The sequence below is a fragment of the Eschscholzia californica genome, unplaced genomic scaffold, assembly GCF_041429995.1.
Source record: "Eschscholzia californica isolate CP2 unplaced genomic scaffold, dmEscCali1.0.p SCAF_5, whole genome shotgun sequence".
Taxonomy (NCBI): Eukaryota; Viridiplantae; Streptophyta; class Magnoliopsida; order Ranunculales; family Papaveraceae; genus Eschscholzia; species Eschscholzia californica.
The window spans coordinates 48,134,303-48,148,618 of NW_028238472.1; the positions used below are offsets into that span (position 1 = coordinate 48,134,303).

At 36.6% G+C, this 14,316-nt stretch overlaps 2 protein-coding genes across 7 annotated transcripts; one reads left to right on the forward strand and one right to left on the reverse strand.

Annotated features, from left to right (window-relative positions):
- On the forward strand, positions 1–10,653 carry MAD1 (mitotic checkpoint family protein). 6 transcript variants are annotated; one of them, XM_086639472.1, is made up of 17 exons: positions 1–571; positions 1,248–1,347; positions 1,912–2,072; positions 3,580–3,777; positions 3,901–3,993; positions 4,385–4,507; positions 5,318–5,565; positions 6,451–6,622; positions 6,821–6,931; positions 7,029–7,232; positions 7,433–7,595; positions 7,702–7,792; positions 7,885–7,954; positions 8,669–8,797; positions 8,885–8,923; positions 9,657–9,779; positions 10,442–10,653. In XM_086639472.1, exons 1-16 carry the CDS (start codon positions 398–400, stop codon positions 9,744–9,746), a joined length of 2,166 nt encoding a protein of 721 aa, XP_086495598.1. In that variant the 5' UTR covers positions 1–397; the 3' UTR covers positions 9,747–9,779; positions 10,442–10,653. The 6 variants fall into 6 exon arrangements, with proteins under 6 accessions (XP_086495598.1, XP_086495596.1, XP_086495597.1 ...); XM_086639470.1 differs by having other exon boundaries at positions 52–571; positions 6,821–6,940; XM_086639471.1 differs by having other exon boundaries at positions 52–571; positions 6,821–6,940; positions 7,705–7,792.
- On the reverse strand, positions 10,313–12,977 carry LOC147539977 (GDSL esterase/lipase At5g08460-like). The gene is made up of 5 exons (XM_086639476.1): positions 12,643–12,977; positions 12,413–12,543; positions 11,813–12,061; positions 11,205–11,460; positions 10,313–10,869 (listed from the first exon to the last, which is right to left on the reverse strand). The coding sequence occupies exons 1-5, from the start codon at positions 12,959–12,961 to the stop codon at positions 10,649–10,651; spliced, it is 1,176 nt and encodes a 391-aa protein (XP_086495602.1). The 5' UTR covers positions 12,962–12,977; the 3' UTR covers positions 10,313–10,648.
- Positions 12,978–14,316: the final 1,339 nt, after the last annotated feature.

Here is a 14,316-nt window from a genome sequence, read left to right on the forward strand (position 1 = left end):
GCCCCAAAATTAGTAAATTACTTTTAGTCTACTTCCATGCTCGAGTCCCGCAGGATCCGACTTGAAAAACACGAACTCAGGCTAGTCCGAAACCTTCAGACTGCTCCAGCCCGTGGGCTTCGGACAGGAGAAGTGCCAAGAGAGGATGAGCTAAGATGGAAAGGATGGGAGCTTTAATGGCCAAGGCAATTCTAAACTTTTCAAAAGCTCACACGTGTAAGGCTGATTAAAACCCGACAAAGAAGAGTAAGGGCAAAAAAAATACCCAGTCTCGCTCTCGTCCCTTCCCCTTCAAGTCTCAACGTTCAAATTCCGCGCTACTCTCAATTAGAAATCATCGGGTATAGATAGAGAGAGAGAGAGGGAAACTGTGAAGCCCTAATTTAGTACTCACAAGATGATGCTGAGAACTCCACCTGCTAGAAAACGTAGGGCAGATTCGAGCCCTTCTCCTGCAGCAGCAGCAGCTGATGACAATCGCCCTCTCGTCATATATGAAGAACCGCCTGAATCTTCTCCTGGTCCTTCTTCATCTGACCACATGCTTTGTACTTATCAATGCCGTCAAATGGTAATAACACAAATACCTCAATCTCTCTCTCTAGATGTTAGATCACTTTACTTTGGATTATCAATTATGTATGTTTGATTAGGGTTGATCTAATTCCATGGAAGATGCTAAAAACTAACTTCAAGTGTGCCCTAAGTTTCTTGCTTATTTCTAAAGTTTTTGGCCTAAATGGACTTTTTTTATTGATATTTGTTCAATTTAGGTAGTAAAGGTTGGATTTGGTGTCAGAATGCAAACGTTTATTACGGGTAGTGATTGAATTGGCATGAACAATTCACAGCTTACATGTAGCCAATAAAAAAATAAACCCAGTTCGCGAATGAATCGATTCAAATCTAAAACCATGAAAACCCTAGGTGATTGGGTTGCAAGCTTCATTCATCAGTCATCAGATTATGATGTGTTGACATTGTGAATTTCTAGTACGTTTACTTCAGAGTATAATCATCTTGTTGTAGAATGGAAGAAAATTACCTCCTTTTGCATGGGTTAACTTCCGAAGCTGGTTCTCATCATAAGATCGATATCCCTCATTTCACAATCTTTCGTTATGGACTGCTATTGACACTTTAAAGTTTTAACTCAATTTTGTTTTCTGTGCATTACTTAGTCCCCCATGTTTGAGCAATGAATCCTGGAAGTATCCAATTGGTTTTGAAGATTTTTTGAAATGTAGGTTAAGTCGGAGTTTCTGGAGGCACTGGGGAGTGCAGAAAAGCAAGTGACTGATTATCAAACACAACTGGAAGCACTGAAAGATGAACTTTGCAAATCTGGTCAGTTAATATAACTACTTAAATAGTTCTAGTGTTCTACGTTGTTGTAACTTGTAACACCTTCTAGTCGTACGCCGTTTCCATCCTTAGTTTAAAGTGTGTATGCTAGTTTTATCCAGTTACGGTACCATGACAGGTTAATCTGCTGCACTGCAGTTTCATTTGATTTATTATGCCATTACTTGATTTTATGTTGTCTGGTGAGTGTGTTAGTAAAATTAATCAAGGCATCCCTTATGTTTCGAGTTTGTTTTGAAATGTTTACAGAAAATCACTTATATTTCCGGTTTGTTCTAAATTGTGATCCTACTAAAAAGCTATCATAGCAGAATGGATCATAGAACCCCCCACTCCCCCAGTGATAAATATAAGAAACTGAATAAATAATGTCTTTGTACAGTGCGCAATGTGGGGTGTCGTGGTAAGGTGATATATATATGGCCTATTACACCTTTTAGCAAGTTATCTTTTGTCTTCTTCTGTTTCTGCAGCATGGTTGCGGCGGCGTTTTGGATAAGGAATGCCAAGTTGTAATATCTAACTACTTAGTTCTATTTGTTGCAGAAGCGGAGAGGAAGAACTTTCGGGAGAAATTCTGTTATGTGGAGCAAGAACTTGCGGCTTCCAAAGGGCGTGAAAAAGCATTGCAAGATCAGTTAATGAAAGAAGTCACAGATGCTCAAGAACGGATTAAAAAACAAATACAATTGTATAGTGAACTTGAGGTATTATGCTTTTCTTTTGCGTAGTTTAGACTTTAGACATTCTAGTGTTTGCATATAGTTTGATTTACATTAATGTGCTTCAATTTAGACCCATTCCGTCCAACTGTTTCTCGACTGGAGTATGACTTAACAGTTTCCCCTTCCTAAGTAATGAAAGCAGCTGACATGCATCCGAAAGATGTTGTTGCCCCTCCCTCCAAGCGTAACTTAATGATTTGATGAAACTCTAGCATTTTTACTTCGTCCTTTTCAAGCAGCCAATGTTATTTTCCCCACCAAATGGCTCCTAGTTTCTCACTCAAATTAGATTCAAATCTTCAAGTCATCCTAACTTATATAAAGTTCTTTTTTTCATATTAATCTTTTAATTGTATACAAATCACTTGACTTGCTGTCCTAAAATATCTAATTGAATCCAACTAGATCACCTCCTTAGTCAAATAAATGGTAACATGAGGAGCAGCTATTATATGGTTTGAAGAAGAATGTTCCCATGTTCACCATGCATGGAAAGAGTTTCTGGACTGCATATAAATGTCCGTAGAGCCATCATGAAGCCATAACTTATGAATTCTCTAAGAAATTTGTAAACACTAGTCATAGTCGAAACTTCACTACATTCTTAAGATAATCATGTGCTTTCAAAAATGATAAGTAATCCTTAATTTGAGTGATGCATAGATGGCCCTTATCGTACATCACTCTTAAGTATGACATCACACTTCAGGGCTACTTTTCTATTTTACTCCACTATATTAAAGAACCCGGGTTCAAATTGGTGTTTCCTTAACTATTTTTATTTCCAAACTATATGATAGCTTTCGAAAATCATATGATTAAGGGTATTCACTTGTATGGGATTAATACTGAAAGAGCCAAACTGTTGTTTTAGTGGTATCCTTTAAATAGTTCATTTTCTCCTTTTGATACGACACGCTACTTTTCTAATGGTTCCCACTTTCCCAGAAAAAAATTGGTAAGTGGTATGGTCTAATATGGATCACAGACAGAATTTACATGTGCCATGTATCCTAATCTCTATGTTCCTAATATATCCCACATATGATGTTATGCGAGTTCACGTATATTGGTACCTCAATAAGTATTCAATTTATTGGTTGATAGTAAAATTCTATTTTCTTTTTATTTTGTGCTCTTTTAATTTGCTTTTGTTTGTATAAAGATGCATATAGATATATTTCAATCAACGGTATTACCTAAAATTCTCTGTAGTTCTTTTTTCTCTTTAGTTTGGTTTACTCGTTTTGTTTCCGTCTTATATATATTATATGCGCAATACATCTTTTTGAGTTTGGCTCCAAGTTTATGGGGAGATTATCCAAGGGAGAACCTCTATATTTGCACCTCAGTCTTGATTGTGGAGTTGGGCACTTGTGGGCAAATGTTCTGTTTAGATGTGCTCGAGGTGCTATTTATTGCTTCCATGCACCTTGGTAATTGATTTCGCTTGCTACATAATTATTGGTTTATGTCATTCTGAATCTAGGTGAAGCACCAAAAGGACGTTAGCCTTCGCAAGGATGCTGAGTCTTCATCAGCTTCAGCTAACGAGAAATCAAGTATGCTTGAGGAAAAACTTAGCCGTCTGTCTGGAAGTATCGAGAGGGAGAAGAACCGCCTTCAGACTGATCTCTCCCAGTTAAAAAAAGAGTCGAAGCTATCCATGTCTAGAATAAGTGCAGATGTGAGTTAGTCGACGTTTTATTCTATTCTTGTTTTGATTTTCTCTGCAAGTCGACATGTCTTTGTGCTGTAAAGATTTTATTTTCTCTTATGCTACTAATGTTCTTATCTACCCTTGTTTTAGCTTGAAAAAATGGCTTGTAAAGCTAGTAGCGCGGAGAAAGAATCGGAGCTACTAAAGGAGCAGCTGGAGGATCTCAGAAATCAGCTAAACGAGGTCCTTAATGCTTCTTTCTAAATTATGCACATAACGATTAGTGTGCCAACTTCTATTGTTTGGTTTTGTACTTCTATTTGATTCATACCAGAATTGGCTATCTTATGGTAATTTTTAAGTCAACCCTACCTAATAGCTGTTTCTAATTGGAAAATATGTTGACAAATATTAAATTACAACTATAAGGTCGGGTTTATTGGTCCAATAAACTAGATTTCCTCTATGTGTCTGCCACTTCATGTCAGTCGACATATATTTACCATGCCCAACAAATGGACTTAAGCTCCTTTTGCAGTTCCTTATCAGTGTTTAGTACATGGTCCTGTTACAATATTTTACATGAACCACCAAGGCACCAACCGGTATTTAACACTAGACTACTTTTATACAGTGCCTGCACCAAAAGGGCGAAGTGGAGAAGAAACTATCAAGTCTCAGCTCTCTATCTCAAGAAGGCACTTCCACAGATACAAGTATTTTGGTGAAGCAGTTGCAAGAAGAGCTAAGGAACTATGTAAGTCAGTCATTCCTCGAACTAGTTGTTTATATTTTATGAAAAACTGGTTTATTTTATAAAAAGAAACTTGCCAAACTAGAGCTATTCTTACTTTTAAAGTAGCAGCTTTGAAAAATCATAGTTGGAAAAGCGAAACCATGTAATATATAAGGTGTAACTTACCATCAAGATACAGACATTGGCCTGTAGCTCAATGGTTGTGTACCCCTATAAACTACCAAGAGATTGTCTTCGAGTGTGGGGACTGTAGTCTACCCTCAAGATGTATCCGGTGCAATTAGGTATTGAATAAAGTACAATAGTTTTAGTTCAATGGCCTAGTAGGTTCCTCCTATGGCCTTCAATGCAGGTGTCAACATTTAATGTTATTTCGTGTTTTCGTGGAAGTTATGTGCACATTCCATCCTTATGCTGTATCTGAGCCATTTGATGTATTGAAGTCCTTGAAAAAAAACATGACATTTCAGCCAACAACAACCAATTTCCAGTCTTGTTCCTTCCTCCTATCACATTCATTCACCTTCCAGTCTATCTAGATTCCATAACTTGAGAACATTTATTATGTACTTATGTGCGCTTTCATTGATCCTCTTTTTTATCCATGCATACCTTGCCTAAAATATCTAATAATTTCTTGTATCTAAATTTCAAGTTGCATGCAATGATGCAATTCACTTGCACTAATTATTTCACGTACTCAACTGCTTATTAAGTGTGCAAAGTTTGCTACATTTTTTGTCTTCCCTTTGTAACAGTAAATTTCATACCTAGCAAGTATTTTCTTGATTTGCTTCCATTTTCTCTCAGGAGTCCGAAGTTCAAGAAGCAAGGAAGTTGAAATCCTCTCATCAAAACAGTGAGTTATTGAAAGAGAAATTATTGGAAGAAAAAGGCCGAAGAGAGCGTGCAGAATCTGAGTTACTTAAACTACAAGAGACTCAGCTTGCTGTGAGAAAGTTGGAGGATGAACTAATGTCGTGGAAGTCATTGACTAATGATATTGCTGGTGTTTCATATCCCAGTGACATACCTATTAAGTTTGCAGGCTTGCAGAAGTATGTGCTTAATCATTTTGAGTTTTTTTTACCATTTTATAAAGCATCTTCAAGATCTTTTGTATGTGCGATTTTGATGCCGTGGCATGTGGAAGTCTTGACGAAGGTGTAAAGGCCTTGATGGAAGTCCATTCTTTCTCAATCATACTGCTATTGATGTGTACAAATTTTTGTAATTAAATAAAAATGCAGACCAAGAGATATGCTTAGGGGTAACAATTAGTTGACATGACTTTTTATCTGGGCCAATTGGAGATGAAAGAAGGGGTTAATTCTTGAGGGAATGATCTGCTCACCCTGTGAGATCATCCACATAAGTAATCTCTTCAGGATCTCTTATTTCATCAAATGTTGACATGTTTTATTAGACCTTTTACGAATCTTTAATGTTTAACTAAGATTGGTTATTTGAAAGTTTTCGGAATAAGGCGATATTATCAAAATGATCATTTGATAAGAGGTACATCGCTAGTCTTGTACCATTCGATAGTTTCATGTGACATATTAGTCCAGAAAAAAGTCAGTGTCTTCCGTATCATGTCTGCCCATCTGCTGTGTGTAGAATATTGGAGCATATGCTTCTACCTATACGGCGAGAGTTATTTCATGCTACACATCAATTTTATCTTAACATGAGTATATTGCATATATATATATATATATATATATATATATATATATATATATATATATATATATATATATATATATCTCATGAACTTATGGGCCTATAATTGTATAGTGTAGTGGATAGACTGGCATCTATACATGATCGTAAATGCAACTCAGCTTCTACTGGTTTTTATGCATATGTGGGCTTGGTTACAGTTTGCAATGTTGATGTCTTGTTTAGTGATACATATTGACAATTTATTTCCGAATCAGAGAAGTGATCGAAAATATGGCGATGGTTGGTCAAGTAAGTGCACGTTTGAAGCAGATGGAGGTAACTCTAGAAACAGCAGAACTTGGTAAACTACATGCAGAATCTGAGGCCTCACTGGCCAACCAGAAGGCAGAAGAGTCAGTATCAGAAGTTAAGCGGCTTGAATTGATGGTACCACATTAACAACTTTTAGTTATGGTAGTTCCCTCTAAAGTAATTAGCATCTATAATATCTACTAGATTGTGAATAAGTCGTCTGCTTTCATAGCATCACCTCACTATCCTCAACCTGCTTTAGCTGTCTAACGTACATGCGCTGTCTGCTCTTTGCTGTCCAACTATTTTACATATTTTGATTGCTCACTACAGATCAGTTCTCTTACTGAAGAAATAGAGAGATTAAGAAAGGAGGCCATTGAATTGAAAATGCACAGGAATGTGGAGACAGGAAGTGCAACAGAGCAAGGAAATATTATTCAGGTATTACAAGTTAGTACAATATGCTACATCACTGATTTTGCTTTTATATGGTTACCTGACTATCTCTTTTGCCTGGTTCATGGGTTTGAAAATCTAGGAAGTGGAGGCATCACTTGCTAGAAAGGAATCTTCTATCAAAGAACTGGAAGGCAAATTATCAGAACAAAAGGAGGTAATGGCTCACCAACATGATGAGATAAACCTGCTCAACGAGCGGCTACACAACGAAGCACGGAGAATAAAATCATTGGAGCGGGAGAGTGACCGGCTCCGTGCAGAAATTTCTCTTTTGGAGTCTAAGGTGTGCTTTTATTTTACAGCCTGGAGTTCACATGTGTTTCTTAGAGCTAATTCATGTTTAAAACCTTGTCCAACTGTTTCTATTATATAAATATGTGTGTATGTGTGTGTGTGTGTGTGTGTGTGTGTGTGTGTGTGTGTGTGTGTGTGTGTGTGTGTGTGTCTGTGTGTGTGCTTATTGAAAAACCTTTCTTTATGCAGTTGGGTCACGGTGATTATTCTGCTGCAAGTACGAAGGTTTTGCGAATGGTTAACACATTGGCAGTCGATAATGAGACAAAGCATACAATAGAAGCATTACGTACAGAGTTGCAGAAAGCTAAGGAAAAACTGCAAGCAGTTGAAGATTTGAAAGGAAAATCAGGTACCAATATTACTACTTTAGATAAACGTTTGATGAACTTCCAGTTAGAATGATCATTTATGGAATAAAACCTTGATTTTATAAATGGTTTGTGCAAATCATTCAGCAGATGCTGGAAGTTCCATAGATTCCCATATATCTGAAAAGCTTGCACAACTCAAAGCACAAATTGCAACGCTTGAAAAACGTGAAGAAAGGTGGGTTTCTGATTGCCATCGTCAGAAAACTGGTCGATTTCTGTAATTTTACTTCCTAACGAGTTGTTTATCCTTTATGTGTACTTGAACAGATACAAGACTGTATTTGCCGAAAAGATCTCAGTTTTCAGAAGAGCATGTTGTTTACTCTTTGGCTACAAGGTACTATTGTAGATTAATCAATTAATCACGCTCTATGGTTCATTTCTCATGAATTTACAAAACTATGAGGGCCTTCCGGTCTATATTCTGATCCTACTAGTATTTTCCCACTTCAAGAGGTTGAGCAGGCCTCCTCAGTCTTGTGGGGGAGAATTTGGGGGACTAGTATCAAAGTTTGATGGGGTCCCATATACGATACTGCAAAACCTAAAACACGCCCCTGACTTTTATGATCTTGGAAAGTAACTGCCCTGATAACACCAAAAATTTACAAAAGATATCAGGAAAAAATGACATGGAGTCGTAATCTTTGACCTCCAGACATTTCAGATATCATTATAAATATCTGCCTTTTATGAGATGACATTTTTCCAAACTATACATGTCCTGACGTGGCCCAACATGTTAAATGGTGCGTTAGAGTTGTTATAGACCTACTATAGAGAAATTTGCGAAAGGAAATTATCGAATAGTTTCTTGTTCATGGTTCTGATGCTCAAGTTTAAAGAGCTTCTGTGTTAATTTTCATATTTTAGTATAGCAATAGGAATTCGCTCTAGGAGCTTCTACGAGTTAATTGTCATATTTTAATATAGAAATTTGGAAAAGGAAATTATCCACAAGTTTCTTTTTTTCCTTTATCAGTTGTCTTCCTTACCTGACATGTTATGTTTACGTTGCTGATAGTTCTGACTAACATCAACTGCTTGGCAGATAGTAATGGATGATCATCAGCGTCCGAATGGAATTCCAGTAACAAGGTTTACTCTTCAGTCAATTTATGCTCAAAGTGAAGACGAGAAGCTTGAATTTGATTATGAATCTGGCAACACAAACATCCTAGTAAGATGCTTTCTCGCATCATCAAATTATTGTTAGAGTTTAAAAAGTTATCTGAAGTTATACTAACTGTTTTCTTTGATCCAATAGGCTAATGATTATGCTTCTCAACCTGAGATTGCTCATCAGGTACGAAATGATCAAATTTTGACTCATATAATGAAGCTCTATGTAAGAAATGCAGAAGGAAGCTAATATGAAAATAATAAAATTATGGACAACCAATATAATCGTGAAAATAGACACCAAGGGAACATTCTCGGAGAGAGGAGAGCTATGGCCTATGGTTTTGTGTACACACATTTTCCAATATCATTGTTCATTATGAAGGTTGTTAAGCCCGAGCACGCCTGGAGTTTTGGGAACTTGGCTGAGTTACCCATTCCCCCTTCTTTATATTGCTTCAGTTTATTTTCTTTTGTAAAATTGAACTTTGCAATGGTTGTAGAAAAAAAACGTATTCTATTTTCTCTATATGAAAAAAAGCATATATTTATATTAGTTCGACTGTTCAAGTATAACAGAGTTTTGTTAAGTGACCCTTGAGGTCCTTGGTTGGCTTGCTCCTCGGGCCTGGCTAAGTCAGGTCTAAGTTCCGAAGCCAACTACTTAGTGCATTACTGGTGTCGATATTGTAGGTAATACAATAATAAGGAATGAGAGATAAATTCTCTTTCGCCCTTAGAACACTCTACAGATTTACCGTCAAATATATGAACTTATTCCCATTTGGGATTGGGAAGGTAGCTAGTATGACCCCTGACCAGGAAGACAAGAAATTTGCTTTCACTTTAAGTAGTATATATAGATGAAACAGATAAATGAATGTTTAGTAACCATTTGGACCAATTTTACTTTGCAGGTTGAGATATTTGTACGGAAGTTGAATTCTATTCCAGCCTTTACCGCCAATTTAACTGTCGAGTCCTTCAACAAGCGCACACTTTCTTGAAATTAAAACAAGAGCCAGTACTATTGGGCTAAGGTACGTTCCACCATTTCTTATAATCAATGTCCTTTCTCCTTTCCTTTTTTTTTTGCTGGGTGATGAACCGTAGATAAGAATTTCCTTCTCTATTCTACCAAAAGTGTGTCCTTTGTTATTATCCCCTGTAATTTAGGCAATAAATAAAGTAGAGGTAGGAATAGATGGGCTTTCAGGCTCTCTAGGATGGCCTTAAGGGTCTTTATATGGCCTTCAGGGCCCAAGATGTCTTAATTGGCGGCTATAGTGCTCATCCAAATTCATGATGAATTGCATATTATAATCATGATGTATCAATGCCATTCAAATGTAATGATTCTTGGATTCTAATCTCAAAAAAAAAAAAAGTTAGAACTGAATTTTGGGTTTGATTTTTTGAACCGGTGAGCAATTAGTAATTTCAGAAATACCTTGTTTTTTTGAAAAATTTATAATCTTACAACTCCTGTATTCTTATCTATTTTCCGTTTTTGGGTATGAATGTTGCTTTTCGGAAACCATGAACAGTCCTTGAATATCTAAACAGTGAACTGCATGTAGCTATTTTTACTTATAGACAAAATTGACGTGTAGAAATTTCAATGATAAACATCAGTACTACTAAGTTTTACAGATGTAGATCATGGATCTGACCATATTTATTTATTTGAATCTGCCTTCAGGTACCTTCATATGTGGACTGCCGAGTAGATTAATACTATCTTTCACTCTTTCAGTGACTTGTATGAGCGGAACATGAAGAGTCTGGAATTGTTCATTTCTTCAGGTTCTTAGTTTCGTGCTACGACTTGAAAATCTTGACGATTGCTTTTAAAGCTCTTAGTATTAATTTATAGATTTACATATAAAATGAAATAGGGTAGTTGGAGTTAAATCTGAGCCATCTGTTTTACGTTGATTGGATGGCAATCAGAAGGCGAACCCGAGTAAGCTCCCTGAGCAAGTAATCTGTTTACAGCTTCTGTTGGATGGTAAGCATCCCAGAAGACGTATTCGTTCCTGTTCGTGCATGGTAACGAAAGGGGAAGGCAGGTTATCTGCCCTCTATTCTTCCCAAGGCCACAACACCCTCGATCAGTGTATTTAAATCCTGCCATTAAACACACATTAAACATGTACATGGAAGTGTATGAGCCACCTTATAGACCAATAATGTTGCAGTTGAGTTTTACATGCCAAACCAGAAATACAGACCTTTCTCTGTGGTGTTTAAGTTACTGCTATGCCGAGTCTGGGGAACTCATTCAAAGCAGCTTCGCCGAGTGACTTGTAAGTCACTCAATTGGCTTGGTGCTTTACCCAGGTCGAGCTATTATACCGACTACTTAAGCATCTTAGCAGAGTGCAATTCTGAATTGCTTTGTCATGTGGTCGGGTAATGTGGTCTAAGGGATAGATTATACATGCAATGACAATGTAATTTACCGTAATTAGAAGGGTCATGAATTATTTTTTCGATCGCTCCATAAGTGTTACCATACACAAAGATCGCTCCCGGGTGATTATCATTCAGCCGATCGACGAGTGATTTAAGCCGCACATTGAACATATCGGCTATTTGGTTCACGAAAGAAACGCATTGTCCAGGTGGAGCAAGGCCAGTAGCCAATTGGTTGGGAATACAACCAAGAGGACCAATTGCTGCCAGTAAGAACTTCCTAAGTCCTGCACTGTGAAGTTCCTGCATAGATATTAGATGTTTTAGCTCAAAACCTTAGATACAGTGATGTGTTAAACTAAGGTGTTTTTTTAAGGTGATGTTTGTTTTTTCCTATCTGAAACTTGACTTGAGATTTGAATTCATTCGAGTCAAATTTCAGAATGTTTTTCTATGCTTTCTCGTCATGTTTGACTTGTCGGAATGACTATTTAGGGGTCCGTTTGACGACTCACATTCAGACAATGAGAAAAGAAACAATTACCACCCAAATCTCATTTTCAAACAAATAGTTTTGTATAGGAAACATATCTAAAACCAAAATTAAGAAAAAGAAGAACCCTATGTTGATAAATGAAAGGTTGGGAGTACTGACAAGGATCATGTTGGAGTAGTTGTTGATGAGAAGATCAGCATATTGATCAGGGTTGAAGTAGTAGCTGGTGGTGTAGAGAGAAGGTAAGAGATAGTTGTTGATGTAGTCATTGCTTCCTATGACAACCATTGTTATGGATTTGGCCAAAAAATGGGTTATATTCATCTTCTCATCCATCATCTTGTTCCTTATAACTTCCATGTTGCTTTTGAAGCTGGTTACTTGTTGGTTGAAGCTGAATCTATCTCCCTGTTTCAATCATCATTTTGTCAAGGAAACCAATGACATTAAGCCCTAGGCTAGTTAGGTTAGGGATGAATGGCGGGGCGTTTCAGAGTTCAGACACGAACCAAAACCAAATCATATTTGAATCGTTAAGGCTACACAACCCGCCTTCTGGGACTCCCATTTGAACCGCATGTGAGAGAAATCCTTGTTTCTCTCTTGACGTGACTGAACATGTGACAGGAGAGAGAAACGAGGATTTTCTCACATGCAGTTCAAGTGGGAGTCCCACGAGGTGAGTTGAGTATACTTTTTGTTTTTGAATTATTAATACGAGTGAGAGAGAAAGATGAAGAAATAAGAGAAAAGATTTACAAGGTGTTGGCCAGAATTATCAAGAATGCCTGCAGAAGCTGAAGCATAATTAACTCCATGTCCATTTATAACCACTTCAGGGTTGTCAATGTTTTTATATGCTGGCAGATATGGTACTCCCAATAACTCTCCTACATACACACAAAACCTCACCATTCAAAATCCAAATCTAAGAGAGAAACGATATAGACAGACTGACAAACAGACAGACAAAAACAAGAACAACTTACCAAGGAGGTCGACAATGGTCTTTCCATTAGAAAATCTACCCGTCGGCCGTCCTTGATCAAAATCAATCCCATAAGGAAAATAATTTGATTTAGCAAATGAAGTCAAGTAGTTATTATTTCCATCATCAACTAATGAATCTCCAAACACAAACATTGCTGAAACTTCTACTTCTACATTGCAACTTATGTTACTCAAATTCATTAGCATTATTAACACAAGAATTAAGAACAATTGTAACCAGCCGTCTTGATCGATTAACATTGTCGATTTTTGAGTTAACATGTTGTTTTGTGTCCTTTTAGGGAGGAAGAGAAACATTCTTATTGTTTTAACATCAAGCAAATATGAAAGGAGTAGTAATTTTAGAAGGAAAGATTTGAAACGGCTAACTGTTTTACTCAAAATATTGCCCTTTTTAGGTTGGCTTTTTCCTAGTATTGAGTAACTTTTTACAAACTTCACAAAAAACTTCTGTCTTGTTATGTCTTTTTCGAGGTTTTTAAGACGTAGTTTGGGCTAAAAGTCTATTTAAGGTCCAGAAATGGACCGAGATCCTCTCTTCACAGAAAAAATAGGCGGGGAGGTTCACTCGAGCGGAGACTTCTATAGTACCTTTTTTGCCTTGAACAAAATCCAAAATACTGCGGTTTTCCCTCTGAACCTATTGCTTCTTTGTTCAGTCTTTCTGAGATATTATTACAATTTGTCTCTTACCCCTTAGGTATAGATATCTCCTACCATATACTTCGACCGTTATCTGCTCATTTTCCTCTTTATAAGCCCGAGCTTACTTAAATGTTTCCAATTTTCCATCGAATCTTCGGGTCTTTCCTAGCCACTATAGTTTTGTTTAGTTTTCTTCTTCGTCTTAAAATAGGTTTGATTTGTTTCACCTATGAAAGTTCTTACCAGTTATTGTTTTATTCATAAAAACTCATTCTGGATGGGGAAAACAATACTCGTGGTTGTTTTTTCTTTTTTCTTTTAATACTACCATTTTTAAACATTAGAAAAAAAGATAAAATAAACACTTCTAGTTTTACAAACATGAATATTCAAAAAAAAAAAAAAAAGAGTTTTACAAATATGAGTGACAGGGCCACTCTATGATAGTATATGTCCAATAAACTTTATCACTACATATGTGGCTATAAACACTTACACGTCGATAATGACTTCGTCGTCACTAGTTCCGCGAGATCGTGATTTTCTAAAAATGAAAAGATGGAGAAAAGACAGAATATAAGAACAAAAATATACTATTAACTTGGTAATTAGTGATTTTCTTGTCTCCCTAGGAGAAAGGTTGCTTTGAAGAATTTATTTTGGGGAAGGACAAAATGATGAAGATGAAGAGGAAGAGGACAAGTCTTTGACAATTAATTGTGTTTTTTTCTTACTATTTGCACTTTCCATTGGTGTTTTTTCTTCCTTGAAATCCGCCGCACCATTGAATATTTCACAAAATATGTACTATTTATTTTGTATTTTCATTGCTACCTAATATCTTCAATTATTTATTTATTTTTCAACTAAAAGATCGAGAAGAGGAAAAGAAAAGAAAGTCTCTAGAAGAACTAGGTCTAATGGTGAGATATGACTTCTAAGGAGCTTATGATCCATCAGCCTTTTGCCTAATATTGTGGAAAATTTCTATTAAAAAATGTATTTTC